This window comes from Kogia breviceps, chromosome 1 (assembly GCF_026419965.1).
Source record: "Kogia breviceps isolate mKogBre1 chromosome 1, mKogBre1 haplotype 1, whole genome shotgun sequence".
NCBI classification, from domain to species: domain Eukaryota; kingdom Metazoa; phylum Chordata; class Mammalia; order Artiodactyla; family Physeteridae; genus Kogia; species Kogia breviceps.
The window spans coordinates 175,994,158-176,015,093 of NC_081310.1; the positions used below are offsets into that span (position 1 = coordinate 175,994,158).

General features: G+C 44.5%; 1 protein-coding gene across 1 annotated transcript in view; it reads left to right on the forward strand.

The window, feature by feature from the left end:
• The window catches only part of CSMD2 (CUB and Sushi multiple domains 2), a 655,429-nt gene that overhangs the window by 591,484 nt on the left and 43,009 nt on the right, over positions 1–20,936 (forward strand). The window contains exons 50-55 of the mRNA XM_059070872.2: positions 1,227–1,412; positions 2,232–2,426; positions 4,136–4,309; positions 6,143–6,316; positions 12,252–12,425; positions 15,908–16,096. Coding sequence (XP_058926855.1) covers positions 1,227–1,412; positions 2,232–2,426; positions 4,136–4,309; positions 6,143–6,316; positions 12,252–12,425; positions 15,908–16,096 — 1,092 coding nt within the window. The remainder of the gene's footprint in view (positions 1–1,226; positions 1,413–2,231; positions 2,427–4,135; positions 4,310–6,142; positions 6,317–12,251; positions 12,426–15,907; positions 16,097–20,936) is intronic.

The window sequence follows — 20,936 nt, forward strand, 5'->3', positions numbered from 1 at the left end:
GAAAACCAGACCTCTCGGGTTAATGAGTTTAGCGCTTTTACAGGATGCCAGAGTCAGGGCTCGTTGAAATCATTCCTTTGAAATGCACCGTAGCTATCTAGGGCCAGCATCCTGTTCTTTCCATTCCTGAATCCCCTCAGGGTGCACTGTCGTGGGGTGGGCCGCTCCTGTGGCTGAGGGGGCAGCCTATTTGTCTCCATCCTGAGCTCCCTTAGCGCTCACCCTTGTGGGTGGCTGTAGGGCTGAGATGGCTGCAATATCCTTTGTTTGCTGAGGTGGCAGGCAGCCATATCTTTGTCTACTATTTCCACCCCTTCTATTTAATGCTTATTTTGGTGATCCTGTTTTTAACTTAACAGAGCTCTTCCTTGTTCACTTTTTGTTGTTCTCTTTTCAAAGCCCTCTCTTCTCATTTTATTATACGTCACCTTGACTTTCTCAAGATCAGAAGTTTAGAGTTATATGTCTTCTGTTACCTGACTTAGTTCTGTTTTCTAAAGGAGACTTTTCTTTCTATTTTTAATCGTATCTTTATCACTTTCATGCTGCTGGTTTTCTTCATTTGTATAGTGATCTTTAATTGTTCATATTTCAAAGTAAAGGCTAGGTTGATTTTTCCAGGTAACAGATGTGGGTTACCTTTGTTGTTATTATATGCAGCTGTCATTGCCCACTAGGTCTCTCCCATGAATAAGAAATTGAGTTGAGTATGTGGCAGAGATAAGCAGACAGAGGGGCAGGCTTTAGGCTGAGAGCCTTTATATTTAAGGATTAAAAGAGCTTTATTCCAGAATGCCTACTTCTACCATAGCATCCCTAATTCTCTCAAGGGAGTTCTTTTCTATTTTTTTTTTTTCCTTCAGTGGGTAAGGAAACCCTCTCTGTTTAGTTTGGAGAATGGCTGCCTGAATGTCTCTACACTGTGTTTGTGGGAAGGGATGGAGAACTGACCTCACCCCATAGCTCCCTCCTGTATATTTTGTGCTGCAGCTTCTCAACTCCATGTAATCCATCAACACACTTCTATCTGCATTTCATCTTCCAAAGCTTTTTTTTTCCATCTCCTCTACTGATCTTCCCATTTTCTTTTTTGTTATGAGGCTTTTCCCTCTTATTAGTTTTCACTATCATTTTATTAGGGCCTCAAGCAAGAGGAAAGATTAAAATATGTTCTCAGAACACCATCTTGAAGCAGACATGCTCCTGACATTTTTTTCCTCCGCTAGCTCTTTCCTGTGGGCTTCCTGAGGCCCCCAAGAATGGAATGGTGTTTGGCAAAGAGTACACGGTGGGGACCAAGGCTGTGTACAGCTGCAGCGAAGGCTACCACCTCCAGGCAGGTGCCGAGGCCACAGCAGAATGTCTGGAGACAGGCCTATGGAGCAACCGCAATGTCCCCGCACAGTGTGTCCGTGAGTCCTTGGGTAGGGGAGGGGTGCGTGTCAAAGGGCTGGGTAAGCAGTTGAAAAGATTCCTGCAAGGAGCGAGCTAAAAATCCAGTAATGGGAAAAGACGTGCCCATGGAAGCTGGGGACTCAGAGAGCTGAGACAAGTGGGTACTGCCATCTACCAACTTGGGTTCCCATTTGAAACTGCTTCAAAGCTTTGATAGACCATTGCTCCCTGAGATGTTTCCATAAACCATCACAGAATGTAGGGATGACTGGTCCACTTCCTTTTCGATGGAAAAACTGTCAGAAAGTTGGCATGAATGTCCTTTGATCACAAAACTCTAAAGTAACGGAGATATACTTCAGTTTTAAGGCCAAAGTCACACACTGGCAGCCTAAAAGGCTATATCTAGTCTGAAGATACAAGGTTTTGTGTTTTTGTTTTTGTTTTGTTTTGGTTCTTTGGCCTATGCAGTGCTTTATTAAAAATTTTTGAATTTCTTCCCAACATTTTAAAATCAGAAAATTTTACATTAAAATTCATATTTCTAGCTTCTCTTGAAAAAGGCAGATCTGACCAATTGGAATTCGCAGTCTCACATCCACAGTCAACACTGACTGAGTGCCACCTCCCTTTCTTTTTTAATTTGGCAGATCCGCCCACCCCAGGTTGCTAATTCCCCACCCAGCTCACTTCACTCATTGACCACACCTGCCTGGGGACTCACGGCTCTTGGATTCATGGTCACTGCCTTACGGTCCCCCAGCCCCCAGCTCTGGGTTGTCAGTGTCTTCCATAATTAATGTATTAATCCTCCTGTCTGCTTTTCACCTCCCCAGCTGTGACCTGTCCCGACATCAGCAGCATCAGTGTGGAACACGGCCGATGGAGGCTCATCTTTGAGACGCAGTACCAGTTCCAGGCCCAGCTGATGCTCATCTGTGACCCTGGCTACTACTACACTGGCCAAAGGGTCATCCGCTGTCAGGCCAATGGCAAGTGGAGCCTCGGCAACTCTATGCCCACCTGCCAAAGTAAGCCCAGGAGGGCAGGGTGGGCAAGTTTGGCACAGTGCCTACACCCTGAGCTGTCTCATACCTGGGCTGAATTGGGGAGGGGGAGAAGAGGAGTATAGCCAGGGATTGCAGGGAACCTCCTTCTGAACACGCACCTAGAACCAGGAGCTGGGGAGAGGCCTATTCCTTTAAGGAAGCCCTTCTCAGCATCTTGCCATCTTATTAAAAAGCTGCCTCTGTCCAGGTGAGCATCCACTAATTCATTTATTCCACATTCACATCAGGTATTGTAGAGGTATGAGGAGAAGAGGTTGTGGTTCCTGCCTACAAGGAGCTGGGAGTCTACTGGAGAGGCAGACAAATAAAGAAGCAAGGATAACAAAGTGTGATAAGACCTATAACGGGAGTGTGTATAGGGGGAATGAAAATAGCGCAAGGGACCAGGCCACCTATGTGTGCCTGCCTCTCCTGCATTGTAAGTTGTTTTTCTTTGGTTCTTTAAGATAGTTTCAAAGGTCAGGGTCCCTGGGAAGCACCTCTGAGATGGAGGTTTGTCAGGGAATGCCCTTGGGATCACCACCTGGGGAAGGGAAGGGGAGGGGAGGAGGAGGGGGAAAGGGGACAGGGAAGGGAGAGGGAGGGGAGGCAAGAGGAGGAAAAAAGTAGGACAGGGAAGGTGGAGGAGGCGATCTCTGATGCAGTTATCAGAGAAGGCCTCAGCTGACCCTGCGAAGAGCTCTGAATCTTGGTGGCCCTTCAGAATTGTCACAAGTTAGGGCAGGAGGCCTTTATACTTCCACACTGACCAAACACTGGGTGCAGGCTGCCCCAGGAAGAGAGCATGACCTTAGGTGGCAGGACTCTTTAACCAAGGCAGTCTGAAGAGGGCTCGCAGCAAGGGGTTGTTTGCCAGCAGCTGGGGAAAATCCTTCAGTCCTAAAAGGGGGTCTGAGTGGGTCAGCACAGCATCCACCAGTAGGGATATTCTGATGCTATTTACTCAATCAGTAAAGCTGTGATAGAGGAAGTAAGCGTTTGTGAAGGGACAGAAGGAGATCACTTACCAGGGCACAGGGGGACATTTGAGACTGGGTAGGAGGAGTGGTATCTTCCCAACACCTGTGACCCAAGACACTGTCACCTTTGTCCATCCAAGTCCAGACTCCGAAGTGGAACCACGCATGTGACAGAGTAGGAGTCACGAGCGTGGAACAGCTTCCTTACAGTGAAGGTGCTCGCGTCTCAGTGCAGCCAGTGGCCCTCTGCAGTGCTCTGTGGAGGAGTGTAGGGCTGCTGCTGAGCTCAGCAGAGAGCACACGGGGAGTGCCTGGCAGTGTCTGCCTTGGACACCGAGGAGCACACCACAGAGTCGCCATCTCTCTGGCGCCGTGCTTCCTAACAAGGGTGCACATCCAAGACCCCTGAGGAGTTTTGGTTTGCTTTAATACACATGCTTGGGCCCTATCTCCAGAGACTGTGAATCGTGGGTCCAGGGTGCAGCCTGGACATTTTTAAAGCTCCTCGGGTGCTTCTGGCGACACCTCCAGTTAAGAATCGCGGGCCCAGCGTAACAGCACAGCAGTCACGGTGGCGACCCGTATTCTGGTCCTGAGTCCCATTAGAGTAGGTTAAACAGATCTTGTTTCTGTCATTATTCTTGCTAATCAGAAGCAGCACGTGTCCCGTCTCTCGGGACTGGCTTCCTGAGCATTTTGTGGTCTTTGTAGTCATCTCCTGTGGAGAGCTCTCCATCCCGCCCAATGGGCACCGCATTGGAACCCTGTCTGTCTACGGGGCGACGGCCATCTTCTCCTGCAACTCCGGGTACACGCTGGTGGGCTCCAGGGTGCGAGAGTGCATGGCCAACGGGCTCTGGAGTGGCTCCGAAGTCCGCTGCCTCGGTGAGTGACCTCCCTGGACCTCTCCCGTTCCTTTTCCCCTCCTCAGGACAGGTTAGATCTTTCCAAAGCTGCATTCCAATCTTTGAACAGTACTGTTTTACCTACTGTCATAAAATGCTTAATCCAAACACCTGTTGGCATCTACCATAACCAAAACCCTGAACTAGCTTCCCTTGGAGCACCCAAAAGAATGTGAAGAACTTCAAGTCTGAGGAGACAGACTTTTGAGGGGCTCTCATTCTGATCAAAAAGACACCCCCTTCTTATTGGCCCTTGTATGATGGGTGAAGCCCCAGTCTCCACCTCCAGGGACACTTTACAGAGACACGTTCCTGCAGCACACCTAAAATGCCATTTATATTATTGGTTTTTCTGTAAAGATCTTAGGGGAGGGCTTCCCCGGTGGTGCAGTGGTTGAGAATCCGCCTGCCGATGCAGGGGACACGGGTTCGTGCCCCGGTCCGGGAAGATCCCACGTGCCGCGGAGCGGCTGGGCCCGTGAGCCATGGCCGCGGAGCCTGCGCGTCCGGAGCCTGTGCTCCGCAACGGGAGAGGCCACAACAGTGAGAGGCCCGCGTACCACAAAAACCAAAAAAAAAAGATCTTAGGGGAAAACCCAGACAAACTTTTTGACCAACCCAATACGTATTAGCAAATTGTACGTACATATGTATACAAAAATGCAATATTCTATGCACTATATTATATAATAAATATTTTTTCATTAGCTTGTTTTATGACAAAAATATGTCAGTGTAAGACAAAAGCATAAAAGCCAACCTGGCTTACAAAGGACAAGAGTTATCATTTCCCCCATAGTTAATCCAGTCCCTGTCTAAACATTAGATACTAAAGTTCTCTCTTCTCTCACACCTTTCTTGGACCCCTCAACTCCAAAGGAGGGTCCCAGCTACACAGACCCAACAGCATAGATTGGACGGTCTGTTCCAGAGTGTACAGTGCTGCCCTCCCCCTGTCCCAGGCCTCTGTTAGAGACACAGTCATGAGTGATTTCCACACAGAGCCAAAAAATGCTAGTGGAAACACTAGAAATACACTCTACCTAAACCCCATTTTAAAAAAATAACTCACCTAGGTTTATATTATCTGAGTTCCTTGCCACTCAAGAAAGAAGGATGAATTTAGCTGAGCCACCTGGTCTTACATGGTTATTTTCAACACGACCAGACTTTTTAAAATTCTTTTTCAAATTCTTTTCCCATTAAGGTTGTTACATAATATTGAGCAGAGTTCCCTATGCTATACAGTAGGTCCTCGTTGGTTATCCATTTAGAATATAGCAGTGTGTACACATCAATCCCAAACTCCCTAACTATCCCCCGATCCCCACCCCATTCCCCGCTGGTAACCATAAGTTCATTCTGTCAGTCTGTAAGTCTGTTTCTGCTTCGTAAATAAGTTCATTCACAACTAGGCTTTGACTGCCTTAATGAGACCATGGGGCTCTCCATGCAGTCGATGCTCTGGAAATGCTGGCTGATGAGAAAAAGAGGGAGTCGATCCCAGGGGCAGGGCAGTAACAGTGATCATTTCTCACCCATGCACAGACACAGAAACTAAAGCTCAGACATGGGTAACCATTTGGAATGCAACCTTGGAATTTGGGGTTGCCAAGTCTTCAACACCACTTCTATCACGTCTAGGATTCCTGAAGTCAGTCCTGGATGCTGCAGTCAGGGGGAGGTGGGAAAAATGATGGGTGGTCCTTTTCCCCACCGTCCATGTCTCCCCCTCCCCTCATTTGACCAAATCCCACCTTATTTTCTATAAGCTCCTCTTCAATTTACTCTCTTTTCCCACATCCCACCAAAGCTGGACACTGCGGGACCCCTGAGCCCATCGTCAATGGGCAAATCAATGGGGAGAACTACAGCTACCGGGGCAGCGTGGTGTACCAGTGCAATGCCGGCTTCCGCCTGATTGGCATGTCTGTGCGCATCTGCCAGCAGGATCACCACTGGTCAGGCAAGACCCCTTTCTGTGTGCGTAAGTATGGTACCCACCCTCCCTAGTCACGGGCTCAGGTGCAACATGGACTTTCTCTTGTGTTGTCTTGATTAGGTTAGCTAGAGGTTTTTGTATGTTTTGTTAATGTTTTTCAAAGACAATAATTACATCTGTTTTCAGTTTTCTGCATCATTAATTATTGCTTTCACCTTTATTATTTTCTTCCTTGTGATTAACTTCTTGGTTCATTTTCTTGCTTTTGAATTAGGAATTTAGTTCATTTTTCAGTCTTTCGTTTTTATTGATTATTATGGATATAAGTGTTTAAGGCTATAAAATTTCTTCTTATCATTGCTCTAATCATATCCCACAGATTATAAAAATTAGGGTTTTATTATTTCTCAGAAATTCTGTAATTTTGATATTAATTCCCCCTTACACCTAGAAGTTTTTTTTAATAAAAGAGTGTGTGGTTTTTATTTCCAGATGGAAGGACCTTTTTGATTTTTACATTGATATTCACTTCTAATTTATTGCACTGTATATAATATTTCTAATTCATGGAATTTACTGAGGCTTCCTTTGTGGCCTAATATTTGATCAGTTGTTATGAATGTTCCTTGTGCATTTGAGAAGAAAGCGTATTAGTATCTTAAGTTCTATATATATATAGAACTTAATATATATATATGATTATATATAATCATAAGACGTGCCTTATTGATTTTGTTGTTTATGTCTTCTGTATGCTTACTTATTTTTTTGTCCACCTGACCTGTTTTGTTCTGAAATTTGTGTTTCAAAGTTTTCTTTTATTAGTGTTCTTCTATTTTTTCTTACATTTCCTGCAGTTTCTGTTATGTAACAGTAATTGCTTTATTTCGTACATAGATATTCATAACTATTATATCTACATTGCAAATTGTGGTTTCATCCTTTAAAAATATCTTCATTATCACTTTTAGTATTTTCTAGTTTGAATTGTACTGTGTCTAATGCTATTAGGCTTATGCCCCCTACTCTCATCCTTTGCCCATTTGCCTGGTATACTTTTAACCACCCTTTATTTTAGACTTTCTGAATCACTTAAATTAGATGTGTCTGTTATATACATCATAGAGTTGGGCCTTGCCTTCTGAGCCAGTTTGAAAATCTTTTTCTTTTAATAGGTTAGTCAAATTCATTCACATATATTGTTATAACTTATATGCTTGGTTTTAATTCTGTCATGTTTAATTATTATGTGTAAAATATAATACACATATTTATTTCTTTCTCTGTATGATATGTTCTCTTTGCTTTTTTTGCTTTGCTTTTTTTTTTCATTTGATATTTAGGAAAGGTTGTTAACTTGTATGTCCCTTTCCTGAAATCAGTGCATTGACATACCAGGATCCTTTTTCAATATGTTCGCATTTAAAATAGTCTTTCTCTTTCTAGCAGTGACTTTAGATCAATATTTCCCTGCTCCTCTCCTCTCCTCTCCTCTCCATACAGCCTTGCTCTCTACAAAGGCTTGCGACAGAAGCATGAGAAATAGTTCTGCCTGGGTTTAGTGTTTATTTTTCTATTTACACGTAACTTAAAGTTTACAGCACTGTCTGTCTTCTAGTTATGCTGCAGGCCTGGGCTTTCTACAGCTTTATTTCTTCTTCTTGTTAGTCTACATTTTGGGGATTTAGATGGCCACTGTTTATTCTCAGTTGTCTGGAAGTAATTTAGAAAAATTTTCACCTTCTAAAGTTCCATAAAGTGAGCCTTTATATAAAGTGCATGTTTTTTTCTTAATTTTTGTAAGGCAGGTTTTTGTTTTTAATTTTTTCATTTGGTTTTTCATATATGAGATGGAACAATGAAATAATGAGCCTTACTCAACAAGCAATGCATGAAAATTAGTCTTAATAGTTTCTTAAGTATTAGGTTTACAGAAAGGAAGACCTATCTATATTCAGTCAGCCTTCTAGATGTATCTAAACAAAACATGTTTGGTTTAATCCAGGAAATGCAAATTCAAATGCCTTTAAGAAATTGACACAGAATATGTGTGAAAAGATTTGGATTACAAATAATAGGGAATGTTGGAGTCCGAAGAAATGGAGGATGTCTGCCGAACCTAAGATACTTAATTTTGCACCTGGTCCTTACTGAAAGGCAATATAGTAAAGCATTTGGCCACTTGGACCCTGGACCTAGATTGCCTGGGTTCAAGTTCCAGATCTACCACTACATAGCATGTGGCTTTAGGCAAGTTAGCTTATCTCACTAGGTCTCTTTCCTCATCTATGAAAAGCAGGTACCTCAGAGACTATTGTGAGGATTAATCAATACATGTGAAACGGTCCTGTTGCTGTTATGATGATAGTGTGGCGGTGGTGATGCCACCGCCCTGTCACGTCACAGACTCCAGGATCTCTCCTGGAGCACAGAGTTTGAGGAAGTATGTGGAGTAGGACGGCAAGAGTAATAGAAGAAGTATTTAAAAGTGATTGCTCTGTGGCAGGTACTGTGTTAACTGCCATCACCTATGGACTCAAGGTTTATGATATCAACCAGAATCTCAGAACTTTCCAGCTGCCCATGTACATTTCCTCAGTGAGCTCCCTTGTCCATTCTGCACAATTTCACAGCTAATTCACAATTTCACCTCCTTTCTCAACACCCGTATTCTATTTGTCGGCAAATAGCAAATAGTGAAGATGTCCTGAAAGCAGAGAAGCTAGGTTTAGAACTCAGATGAGCCACTTAGAAACTGTGCCTCTTGAACAAGTTCCCAGACTCCTCTGAAACTCTCTTTTCCTATGAGGATAACGATGGTGCCCACCTCATGGGGTTGTGAGGGTTAAATGAAATAATGCATATAGACCCCAATAATTATTAGCTACTCATATAATCTCACTTTCTACTGTGCAGAGAAAATAGAAGCCATCAGATAATAACCCCTTCCACTTCCTGCTTCCCTGGCTCACACGTCTGTCCTTGTCTGCCTTCATCCTTGTCCCTTCCCTCCCATCTAGAAGGAGACCCAAGGCTAATCCCTCCATGGGTCTCTGGACCTCCTTCCCTTCTGCCTTCCTAGTAGACTTAGTCTGTTTTCACTTCTCTCCTCTGAACTGTGGACCTTCCGTTTCCATTAATTTCCCTCAGCCTGTAAGACCGAATTCAAGAAACCTTTCCTTAGTACCTGCTTTGTGCCAGGTGCTGTGTTAGGTGTTGTGGGTAAAGATGAATTGAATGTGCCGTAGTCTCGGCCCTCAGGAAATCTGGGTCATGTTCTCGAGGTGCATGTTCTGAAGGTCCAGTTAAGAGCCCCAGCCCAGCAGAACTCCTCTTTTCCTTCCCAGTGGTGTGTTCTCCTTCTCCCTTTGCACCTGTATTCGTCAGGGCTCTCCAGAGAAACAGAGCCCTCTGGGCCATCTGATGAGTCTTGAACTCTCCCCATGGGTCTGTGACACTCCCACCTCCTTTGAGCTTGATTTACTGCTTTGCTGACCACCCCTCCGTGTCCTTTGTGGGCATTTCGGTCAATCTGCAGCTCAAAAGCTGGTACTCCTCCCAAAGGTTTTACTCCTCAGCTCTCTTCTCTCACACTATACAAGTGGTTATTTTAGCTCTTGGGGTCATGACCCTTTGTGAGTCTGGTGAGAGCAATGGATCCTCTCCCAAGCTGATGGCAAACACCCAATATTTTGCATATAATTTCAGAGGATTCACAGACTCTATGAAGCTTACCTCATTCTCCCACCACTTCACTAACCTGGCAAAGTTCTGCTCAGCCTTGAGACCCAGCTCAGAGGGCATGCCATGCCCTCTGTGGACCCTCCTTAACCACTCCCTCCCTAGCAGAGGGTAGGTGCCCCTGCTGGGCACCGGCCTGTCTTGGCACCAACCATGGTGTTGTGACAGCCTGCATACCTGCCTGCTCTCCTACTAGGCTGAGAAGTGAGCCCCCTGAGATCCTTGCATATCATCAGTACGTAGCAGAGTGTCTCGCACTTAGTGCGTGGTAAACATTTAATGAAGAGCAAATGTATGACTCTGTTTTTAAAGCAACGCTGTTAATGCATATTGAAATCCTTACTTTAGAGATATAGGAGCTGAGGTGTAGAGTGAGTTGTCCAAAGGAAGGAAAGGACAGAGATGAACTATAAACCCCGGTCTGCTGGCCTCCTAGTTCATTCTTGTCCCACCACGCCAGGCAGTCTTGAACCCCTGTAGTCCGTTATAACAGCACACCTCTGCCCAGCTCTCTCTGCTAGAGTCAGGGATGCTACTGTTGGGATTTACATAAGAGAACGGGCCCAGAAAGACAGCAGACGTGGCCACAGCCGAAAGTGGGTCCTACTTGGCCTTGTTCCCCGACCTCCGTCCATACCATTTGGGTCTGGGGTTGGGTCCTCATAAATCCAAGTGTTGGGATAAGAAAGCATTCCTCATGGCTCCTCAACCGCTCACAGCTAAAAATCCAGAACCAAGGGAGAGGCCTCAAAGCCATCAAGTGGGAGTTCAACCCAAAGAGACTAGGTACCAGGCAGGTACTAAACAGAACTAGGGATGAGGGAGCAGAGCAGAAGCCAGGCATCCATCCATTCATGGCTCACTCATTTGTTCGTTCACTTGGCAAATATTTATCAAGCTCTTCCTGTATGTCAGGCACGGGTACATACACGAAAGATAGAGCAAGGAACGAAACAGAGTCCCTGTCCCAGGGAGCTTCCATTCAGGTAGAGGGAAGACAGGCAATGAACACATGAAGAGGTACACACAGAGTGTGCCAGTTGCTATGGAGAGAAGCAGGGCAGGGCAAGGGGGCTGGGCAGTACTGGGGAGGTTGTTTATCTGGTCATAAGGGAAGGCCTCTCTGCTAGTGACATTTGAGGGGGCATCTGAGGATATGAGTGCTGGAGCCAAGGGATGTTCCAGCCAAGAGGAAAGCAAGTACAACGGCTCCGGGGCAGGAACTTGCTTGTTCAAGAAAACTCGAAGAGACTAGTGCCACTGGGTGCAGTGAACTCCGCTACTGGGAGGAAGCGGGGAAAGCCTGAGCCCTACAAGCACCAGAGCACCCTTCCTTCCCTGCCCAGGGTTGAACAAATTACAAAATGAAACAGAGTCATGGGTGGAAGCCAAAATATCACTTTTATTCCTGATAAAGACTAAGTTGGAACCCATAGCTTAATGTGAGAGCCAAGTGGAATCTGCTAAATAAACGCCAGGATGGGGTGGATTCACACACAGTCAGAGGCAGCACTGCACTGGGGCGGGCATCGCTCCATTGCTGGGGAGAGCCTGTCTCTGGAGGAGTCGGGCAGAGCATCGCTGCCCACAGGCCGCCAGGGCCCAAGAGGGGGAAGGCAGGGCTGAGCCTTTATTCTTCCCAAATTGCACAGATGGGCCGCTCCACGTTACCCGGGGCAGAGTAAGGAAAAGAGCACAGAGAAAGGCCAGGAATTACATGAATTGAACTCCCTTCACGTGGAAGGAGTGGGGGAAGGGGTGTGTCCCCCCTAAGAGCTCTGGTTCCCACTGGTCTGTCAGAGTGACCAGTCCCTCCACGCAGACGTGGTTAGTATTGACTCTGGCTCCGTCCAGATTGGCCCAGAAACTAGGCTGGGACTGCATCACATGAGGGGTAGTCACCAGTGTATCTGGCGAAGAAGAGTGGCGTTGGAGAGCCAGGGGATAAGGGAGAGGAAACGAGGCGGGAGGGACAGACAACGACGCTGTGAGCCTAACACCCTGTGGAAGTCCAACAATGACTTCTCTCGTGTTGTCCAAGTGGTGGACGTGCCTTCAGAGAAAAGGGAATGTCCACGTGCTGATTTCAGGGAAGCAGAATTTTGCAGCAAAAGAGACTAAAGTTAGACCTAAGGCTGAACTTCACTGATGGGTATGAGAAATGCCAGGTGAGGAGAGGATGGACTTTGGGGGATATGGAATAACAGGAGGGCTCACCTCTCTTCTGTTCTGATTACAGCGATTACCTGTGGACACCCAGGCAACCCAATGAACGGCCTCACCCAGGGCAACCAGTTCAACCTCAACGATGTGGTCAAGTTTGTTTGCAACCCTGGGTATGTGGCTGAGGGGGCTGCTCGGTCCCAGTGCCTGGCCAGCGGGCAGTGGAGCGACGTGCTGCCCACCTGCCGAAGTGAGTCACCCTTCTTCTCCCCTCCCCCACCCCCAGTACCTCTGCCGTCGGTGGTCTGTGACCCACAAGCGGAAGCCAGTGGATTCCATTGTGGTGCTACTTTGACCAAATGGGGAAGACTTGGGACAGAAAAGAACCATAAACGGGGGCTTTCTCAACCCCTAGATACAGCCATGTCAAATTTCTTCACTGGTTACATAAAGAAAGCAAAGGACGTTCATCTTTCAAAATAGAAATGGAAAACCATCTTCTGTTTACATTTCATAGACCCAGTAATTCACCATTATCATATAGAGCCCCATTCTTGATGAAAGAAAAAAAAACCACAAGGGTTCAAATGAAAAATAAAAAGCAAACAGCCTAGGGGTTGGGATGAAGTGGGAGGGAAGAAAAGAAACCATGGACTCGGGCTTCCCTGGTGGCGCAGTGGTTAAGAATCTTCCTGCCAAGGCAGGGGACACAGGTTCGAGCCCTGGTCCAGGAAGATCCCACGTGCCGCAGAGCATCTAAGCCCGTGCGCCACAACTACTGAGCCTGCGCTCTAGAGCCCACGAGCCACAACTACTGAGCCTGTGTACCACAACTACTGAAGCCCATGTGCCTAGAGCCCACGCTCCGCAACGAGAGAAGCCACCGCAATGAGAAGCCGCGCACCGCAATGAAGAGCAGCCCCCGCTTGCTGCAACTAGAGAAAGCCCGCGTGCAGCAATGAAGACCCCACACAGCCAAAAATAAAAATAAACTAAATAAATAAATTTATTTTTTAAAAAAGAAAAGAAAGAAACCACCGACTCAAGAGGCAGACTCTGTGTAGAGGATATTCCAGCCCCATTCGGTCTATTTAGGAAATAGCTTCTAAAGCTTTTAAAGGCTGCTCACAGCAATGAAGGGCAATGGAGCTGTCTGCCTCCACCCAAGAGTGGCCCGGCAGGCTAGCTGAGGTTTGAATGGAGAGTCAGACAGACAGAGTGGACAGAGAGCGAGGCCAGCCCTGGTCTGGAGGTTGATCAACTCTTCGCAGCTGTAAGGTGTGAGGGCTGAGACTCCCTCGGATGACGGCTCCTCCTCTCAGTATTTGGGGGTGCACGGAGATTGGCTGTGCAGTGTGTCACAAGTCATTTGTAACTGATATTAAAGGACCAAATTTTTCAAATGATGTTTTAAAATCATTAAAGATACCTTCACAGGTAACCTTAAACTAACATTCCTCTCAACATTTCAAGGTGCCATTTTGAGTGAGACAAGGTTCTAGGGGACACAGGGGAAATTGTCGTGACCTTGAGTTGACCTTCCTTCCATCACCTATCCAGGCAGGAAGGAGCTGAGAATTGATGCTTTGGGGTGTTGTTAATCCCATGCCCCCTTCTCCTTAAGAACTGTGCTCTGTCTCCCCAACACAAGGTCCTGTCCAGTAACTTCAGCTCCCCCCGTCCCAGCCGCTTCCCGGGGTGCTGTACTCAAGAGCCGATCCTGGAAACAGACGGCTGGGGTAAAATCCTTAGAAATCATGGCCTCTGGTCCTTCCCCCCACCAGCCTATTCTCTACTGGGACAGAGTGACCTGTCTGAAATGCAAATCTGATCAAGTCACTCCATGTTTAAAACACCTCCCGAGACTTCCCACTGGCCTTAAGATAATAATAGTCTCTTCTGCTGGTTTACGGGGCCCACAGACCTGGCCCAGCCTCCTGTCCAGCCCACTCTTCTCCACTTCATCCACCCCCAACCTCAGCTCTGCATTGGGTCCCAGACACACTGACCCTCTTCCGGAATCCTCACACAGTGCCCTGCGCCCATAAACCCCCCAGGGCACCAGACACAGTTTCCTCCAATGCATTCTTCTCTGTCCCCTCCCACCCTCTCTTTGTCTGGGTGATTTCTACCCAGTCATCAAGAGCCAGCTTAAATGTTGCTCCTTCTGGGAAGCCTTTCCTGCTCCACCCCCTGCACTGGGCTAGATGCTCTGCTTTGTGCTTCCAGAACATTCTCTGCTGTCCCTATCAGAGCACTTATCAAACAGGATAATTGTTCATTTGTCCCTTTCTCTCTAGACCAGTAGTTCTCAACTGGGGATGATTTTACCTGCTCCCCCGTCCCAATAGGGGACAGATGTCGGAAGACATTTTTGGTTGTCACAACTGGAGGGTTTCTATTGGCATCTAGTGGACAGAGGCCAGGGATGCTGTTAAACATCCTACAATGTACAGGACCACCCCCACAATAAATAATTATCAGCCCAAAATATCCTTCGTACCAAGATAGAGAAACCCTACTCCAGATTGTAAATTCTGTCATATCCTCACTGCCCAGTACAATGCTTGGCACTCAGTATATCACGATAAACAACATGAATGAATAAAGGCTACTTACCTGTTTTGTGACTCCAATCTCTCTGAACCTCAGAGAGGCTCATCAGAAGTGAAAACAGCTCACACCTGAAAAGCTTATGAAAGATTTTAAGTACTGGCCCTGCCCCCCTTATGATGCATATGAGGTTCAGGTAAAATAATGGATGTACAAGTGTTTTGAAAGCAAAAGTACAGATCATCGGGCTTCCCTGGTGGCACAGTGGTTAAGAGTCTGCCTGCCAATGCAGGAGATACGGGTTCGAGCCCTGATCCGGGAGGATCCCACATGCCACGGGGCAGCTGGCCCCGTGCACCACAACTACTGAGCCTGCGCTCTAGAGCCCGCGAGCCACAACTACTGAAGCCCGCGTGCCTGGAGCCCGTGCTCCGCAGCAAGAGAAGCCACCGCAACGAGAAGCCTGCGCACTGCAACGAAGAGTGGCCCCCGCTCGCCGCAAGTAGAGAAAGCCCGTGCGGAGCAACGAAGACCCAATGCAGCCAAAAATAAATAAATTAAATAAATTTATTTTTTTTTAAAGTACACATCATGGGTTATGAATAATACGGTCATTATTCTCAAATCTCACTCAATTTTGAGTTAAGCTGCTTTGGAAACACTTCAGGATTTAAAAGTCAAATTTATCCCCCAGGATTAATCTGCCCCTGAAATACTCGTGAAAGTGGTTAAAACAGTTTCCAGAAGAGCCCATCCCCCTTCCACAGCTTTGCTGAGGGAGACATTGTATCAGGGATCTGCTCACAGAGAGGAGGCATCCCTGCCCTCAAGGGATTCGTGTATTCAAACAAATCACAATCGAGCAATCCAGGTTTGTACCGGGAGCACTGAGGAGGGAGAGGTTAACCAGTCCCGGAGGAGGTGGGAAGGCTTCTGCAGGGAGGTGATGCATGGAAGGATGCAGCCCTTAACCAGGGGATCAGGGTGAGGGGAGAAGTACAGCAGCCTCAGGACAAGCTCACCTTCCCAGGCAGGATCTCCATTGTGTAGCCTGTCTGGGTCTGGAAATTTTGCTGTACTGGAAATACGTGCCTGTTTGGACTTCTGAATTCTCATTTAAAAGCGAAGGAAACTCCTCAAGTCCAGATCTCTACATCTAATCTTCCCATTCCGTTGCAGTCATCAACTGTACAGATCCTGGGCACCAAGAAAACAGCGTTCGTCAGATCCACGCCAGCGGCCCGCACAGGTTCAGCTACGGCACCACTGTGTCTTACCAGTGCAACAACGGCTTCTACCTCCTGGGCACCCCGGTGCTCAGCTGCCAGGGAGATGGCACATGGGACCGTCCCCGCCCCCAGTGTCTCTGTAAGTTGATGTTATCTACTCACAATGATCACCCGTGCCTTCTGACAGGATGGTCCATATCAAAGAACAGCCCTCCTCTGTGTGTGTGTGTGTGTGTGTGTGTGTGTGTGTGTGTGTGTGTGTGTGTGTTCACGATGACAGTCACTCTGGCTGCTCTACAGATGTCAGAGAGCATCTTGGGCCCCGTTGGGTTAGTTGCTGCACCAATTCTCACGCTTTGTTCCTGGCTACAGGCTTATTCTCTTTCCTCTCTAGTGCTGCCACCAACCTCTTCAGCCTCCAGGGTTCCCTTCCTTTAGGGGTCCTGGCTGCCTAGCGGGACACTGACTCCCATTTTACCCCCTCCTTGCTTTTCCAGAAAGATAACACATTAACCCCTTTCTCTTGAAAGACTGAAGCAGAAATGCCACCCACCCTGGAGGCAGACCGACCTGGATTTGAATTCTGGCTCTGCCACTAAACATTCTGCGTGGTTGGAAAGAAGTCCATTAACCTCTCAGATCCTCCATTTCTTCATCTGTAACAATGATGTTAATGCCTCTTCCATAGGGTAATTAGAGGATTAAATGAGTACATCCATTAAAAGTGCCTAGTACAATATGTCTGCTATATAGTAGCTACTCAATAAACAATAACTGCTTTAACTGTAATTAGGAAAAAATATGGGGACAACATGTGGGGAAAAAAAGGATGGGGGAGGCACTCAGAATCCTGACATCTGGTTGCTAGCCTCACACATCCTGAAGAGAAAATCAGTTCCTTGGGCTCCTGATCTCTTCTCTTGTTGCTAATGATGAACCCTGTGGGTTACTCTCTCCCCCCTCTTCCCAGTAGTAGAGGTGAAGATGTAGTCCCGAGGGACTGATGGGCATTTGCCATTCAATAGTCCTCTTATCTGTGGTGGGTCATACATATTTTGTAGGCCCCCCAGTCTGGATGACTCCATCTCGTTATGCCCTTGTGCATCTAGGTATGATAGGAGGCTGGTACAGCTACTCACCTGCCCGTATTTCGCTTGCTTGAGGACCCCAACCTGGCCATCCAGCCCCATTTATGACTGACAAATCATCTGGGGTTGGAAATGGACAGCCACCTGAGTACAGTGGTGACAGCTGACATTCAGAGTGCATGGTGGGTTTCAAATTGCTGTATCTTCTGGTAAAATGAGGCTTTTACCATAATAAAGTGCCCCTATCTATGTTAATTTTTTGCCCCAAAGTTTATTTTATCTGATGTTAATATTGATATTGATATAATTAATATATCATTACATCAATATTATCTATAATCATTTCCTTAGGAGGATTTAATCCACTTCCATTTTTCTTCCTTTTTTTGTAGAGAAATATAATTCACATACCAGAAAATTCACTTTTAGAGTATATAATTCGGTGATTTTAATATATTCACAAAATTGTACAACCATCACCACTATCTAATTCCAGAGGGTTTTCATCACCCCAGTAGGACACCCTTTAGCAGTCATTGCCCACCACCACTCATCCCCCAGTAACCATACTTTCCATCTGTGAATTTGCCTATTCTGGACATTTCGTATAAATGAAATTATGTGTGTGGCCTTTTGTGTCTGACTTCTTCCACTCAGCATAAGGTTTTCAAAGTTCATCCATGTTGTAGCATGTATCGTTTACTTCATTCCTTTTTATGGCCAAATATTATTCCATTGTATGGATATACCACATTTTGTTCATCCATTCATCAGTTGATGGACATCTGGGTTGTTTCCACTTTTTGTATATTATGAACAGTGCTGCTGTGAACATTTATGTACAAGTTTTTGTGTGACCATATGTTGTCAGTTCTCTTGAATATATACCTAGGATGAAATTGCTGGGTCATATGGTAACTCTGTGTTTAATTTTTTAAGGTTCACTGTTTTCTAAAGTGGCTGCACCATTTTACATTCCCATGGGCACTGTATGAAGGTTCCAGTTTCTCCATATCCTCGTGTACACTTGTTATTGTCCATCTTTTTTATTACAGCCATTCTAACAGGTGTGAAGTGGTATCTCATTGTGGTTTTGATTTGCATGTCCCTAATGACTAATGATGCTGAACATCTTTTTATGTGCTTATTGGCCATTTGCATCTCTTCTTTAGCGAAATGTCTATTCAAGTTCTTTGCCCATTCTTTAATTGGGTTGTTTGTCTTAATATCGTTTGTTTTAACTATTCTTTATATATTCTGAATACTACACCTCTATCAGACGTATAATTTGCAAACTTTTCTCCCAAAGATAATTCTGGATGATGTCCTCTGATGCATGAAAGTATTGAATTTTAATGAAGTCTGAGTTATCTATTTTCTCTTCTGTTGCTTGTGCTTTTGAAGGAATATTTAAGAAACCACTGCCTAATCCAATGTCATGTCATAGTACAATATCACGTCATCTGTGAAAAAACATAATTTTACTTCTTTCTTTCCAACCTGATGGCTTTTATTTCTTTTTCTAACATAATTGCCCAGCTAGAACCTTCAGTACAATGTTGAATAGAAGTGGCAAAACAGACTTTCTTGTCTTGTTTCTAGTCTTTGGAGTAAAGTCTTCAGTCTTTCACCATTAAGTATGATCTTAGCTGTGGGATTTTTGCAAATTCCCTTTATTAGGTTGAGGAAGTTCTCTTCTACTCCTAGTTTGTTGAACATTTTTACCACGAAAGGGTATTGGATTTTTTCAAATGATTTTTCTGCATCTATTGAGATGATCATGTGGGGCTTTTTTTTCCTCATTCTATTAATATGGTGTGTTACATTGATTGATTTTCATATGTTGAACAACTCTTGTGCTCTTGGAACAAATCATTCTTGGTCACGGTAAAATTCATTTTAATATGCTACTGGATTTGGTTTGCTAGTATTTTGTTGAGGATTTTTGCAAATGCATTCATAAGGAATATTGGTCTGTAGTTTTCTTTCCTTATGATATCTTTTGCTTTGGTATCAGGACAATGCTGGCCTCATAGAATGAGTTGGCAATTGTCCGTCTTCTATTTTTAGGAATAGTTTGAGAAAGACTGGTACTATTTCTTCTTTAAAATTTTGGTAGAATTCATCTGGTCCTGGGCTTTTCTTTATGAAAATTTTTTGATTATTGATTGTTTCTACTTATTTGTTATAATTCTCTTCAGATATTTCACTTCTTCTTGAGTCATTTTTGGTAGTTTGTGTGTTTCTAGTAATTTTTCCATTTCATCTAGGTTATCTAATTTATTGGTATACAACTGTTCATGTTCATAGTATTCTATAATCCTTTTTACTTCTGTAAACTCAATTGGTAGTAATGTCTCCACTTTCATTCCTGATTTTAGAATTTGAATCCTCTCTCTCCCCCCATATCTATCTCTCTCTCCCTCCCTCTCTCTCTGGCTCTCTCTCTCTCTCTCATCAGACTAGAACATTAGTCAATTTTCTGACCTTTTTGAAGGACCAACTTTTGATTTTGTTTATATTCTCTATTGTTTTTCTATTTCATTTATCTCTGTCTAACCTTTTTTATTTCTTTTCTTCATTTGCTTTGCTCTTCTTTTTCCTAGCTTATTAGAGGGGAAGGTTAGGTTGTTGGCTTGAGACCTTTCCTCTTTTTAATGTAGGCAATTACAGTTATAAATTTCCCTCTGAGCACTGCTTTCACTGTATCTCATAAGTTTTGGTATGCTATGTTCTCGTTTTTTTTCACCTCAAGTATTTTCTAACCACTCCCCTGATTTCTTCTTTGACCTACTGATTATTTAGGAGAGTGTTGTTTAATTTCCATATATTTGTGGATTTTCCAAATTTCCTTCTCTTATTGGTTTCTAGTTTCATTGCATTTTGGTTGGAGAACATACTTTGTATGATTTCAGTCTTTTAAAATTTATGGAGATTTATTTTTTTTAGCTAGATAATTATTGAATGTTTGACCATTCAATAATTATCTTTTTAGTTAAGCTGAGGTTTAACTGTTCATTGAGTTCCTATTTCCAATTATTTATTTTGCATTTGAGAAATGAATGCAATATTTGTTTTTCAAATTTGCTTAATTATTTCCATAGTGTATTGTTCCTATGTAAACATGTTCTTTTTTTATATTTAACATATTAAATATACTTATTATGTATTCTATATCTGATATTTCCAATATCAGTGTCTATTCAAGTCTAGTTCTGCTACTGTCATTTCTGCTGCTTCTCACTCTTGGTGACTTGTTTCTCATTGTTTTATTATGTTTACATTATGATCTTTTGTTTGACTGATCTTAATCTGTGGGACTCAGGAACCAAGCTCTCAGTCTGGTAGAAGCCAATGCCTAAAAACAGGCTAGGCATTCTCTCTCAAAAAAAAAAAAAAAAAAAAAAAAAAAAGTGGCTAATGCTCAACAATTGCTGATATTTTTTACTACAGAAAGCCAGTGGTCACTTCTTTTTCTCATTGGGATTTACAAGGCGCCAAACTCTACTTACAGTAATTACTGACACCACCACATTATGTTTTTATTAGAGACACAGAAACCAGAGGACCAACCAGTTCCTTTTGGAGTAGATTTTCCCAAAGCAGACCCCATTCAAAGACAGCAATGTTTATTACTTCCTCTAAATATGAACTTCAGCAAGATTCTCATAAAAGGGATATACTAGCATCAGAATCCAATTAGCCTACTCACTTGTCAAAGGGGGAAAACATAGACGTTTTCCCTGAGATTTGGTGAGACTATTTCAAAAATGCCAGCCCTGAGGAACTTCCACTGGCTGTAAGGCTCTAGATCCCAGGTGACTCCCAGTAAAATAATTTTCACTGTTGTTTCATGGTTATCATGACATTATTTTAGTGGACTAATTGCAT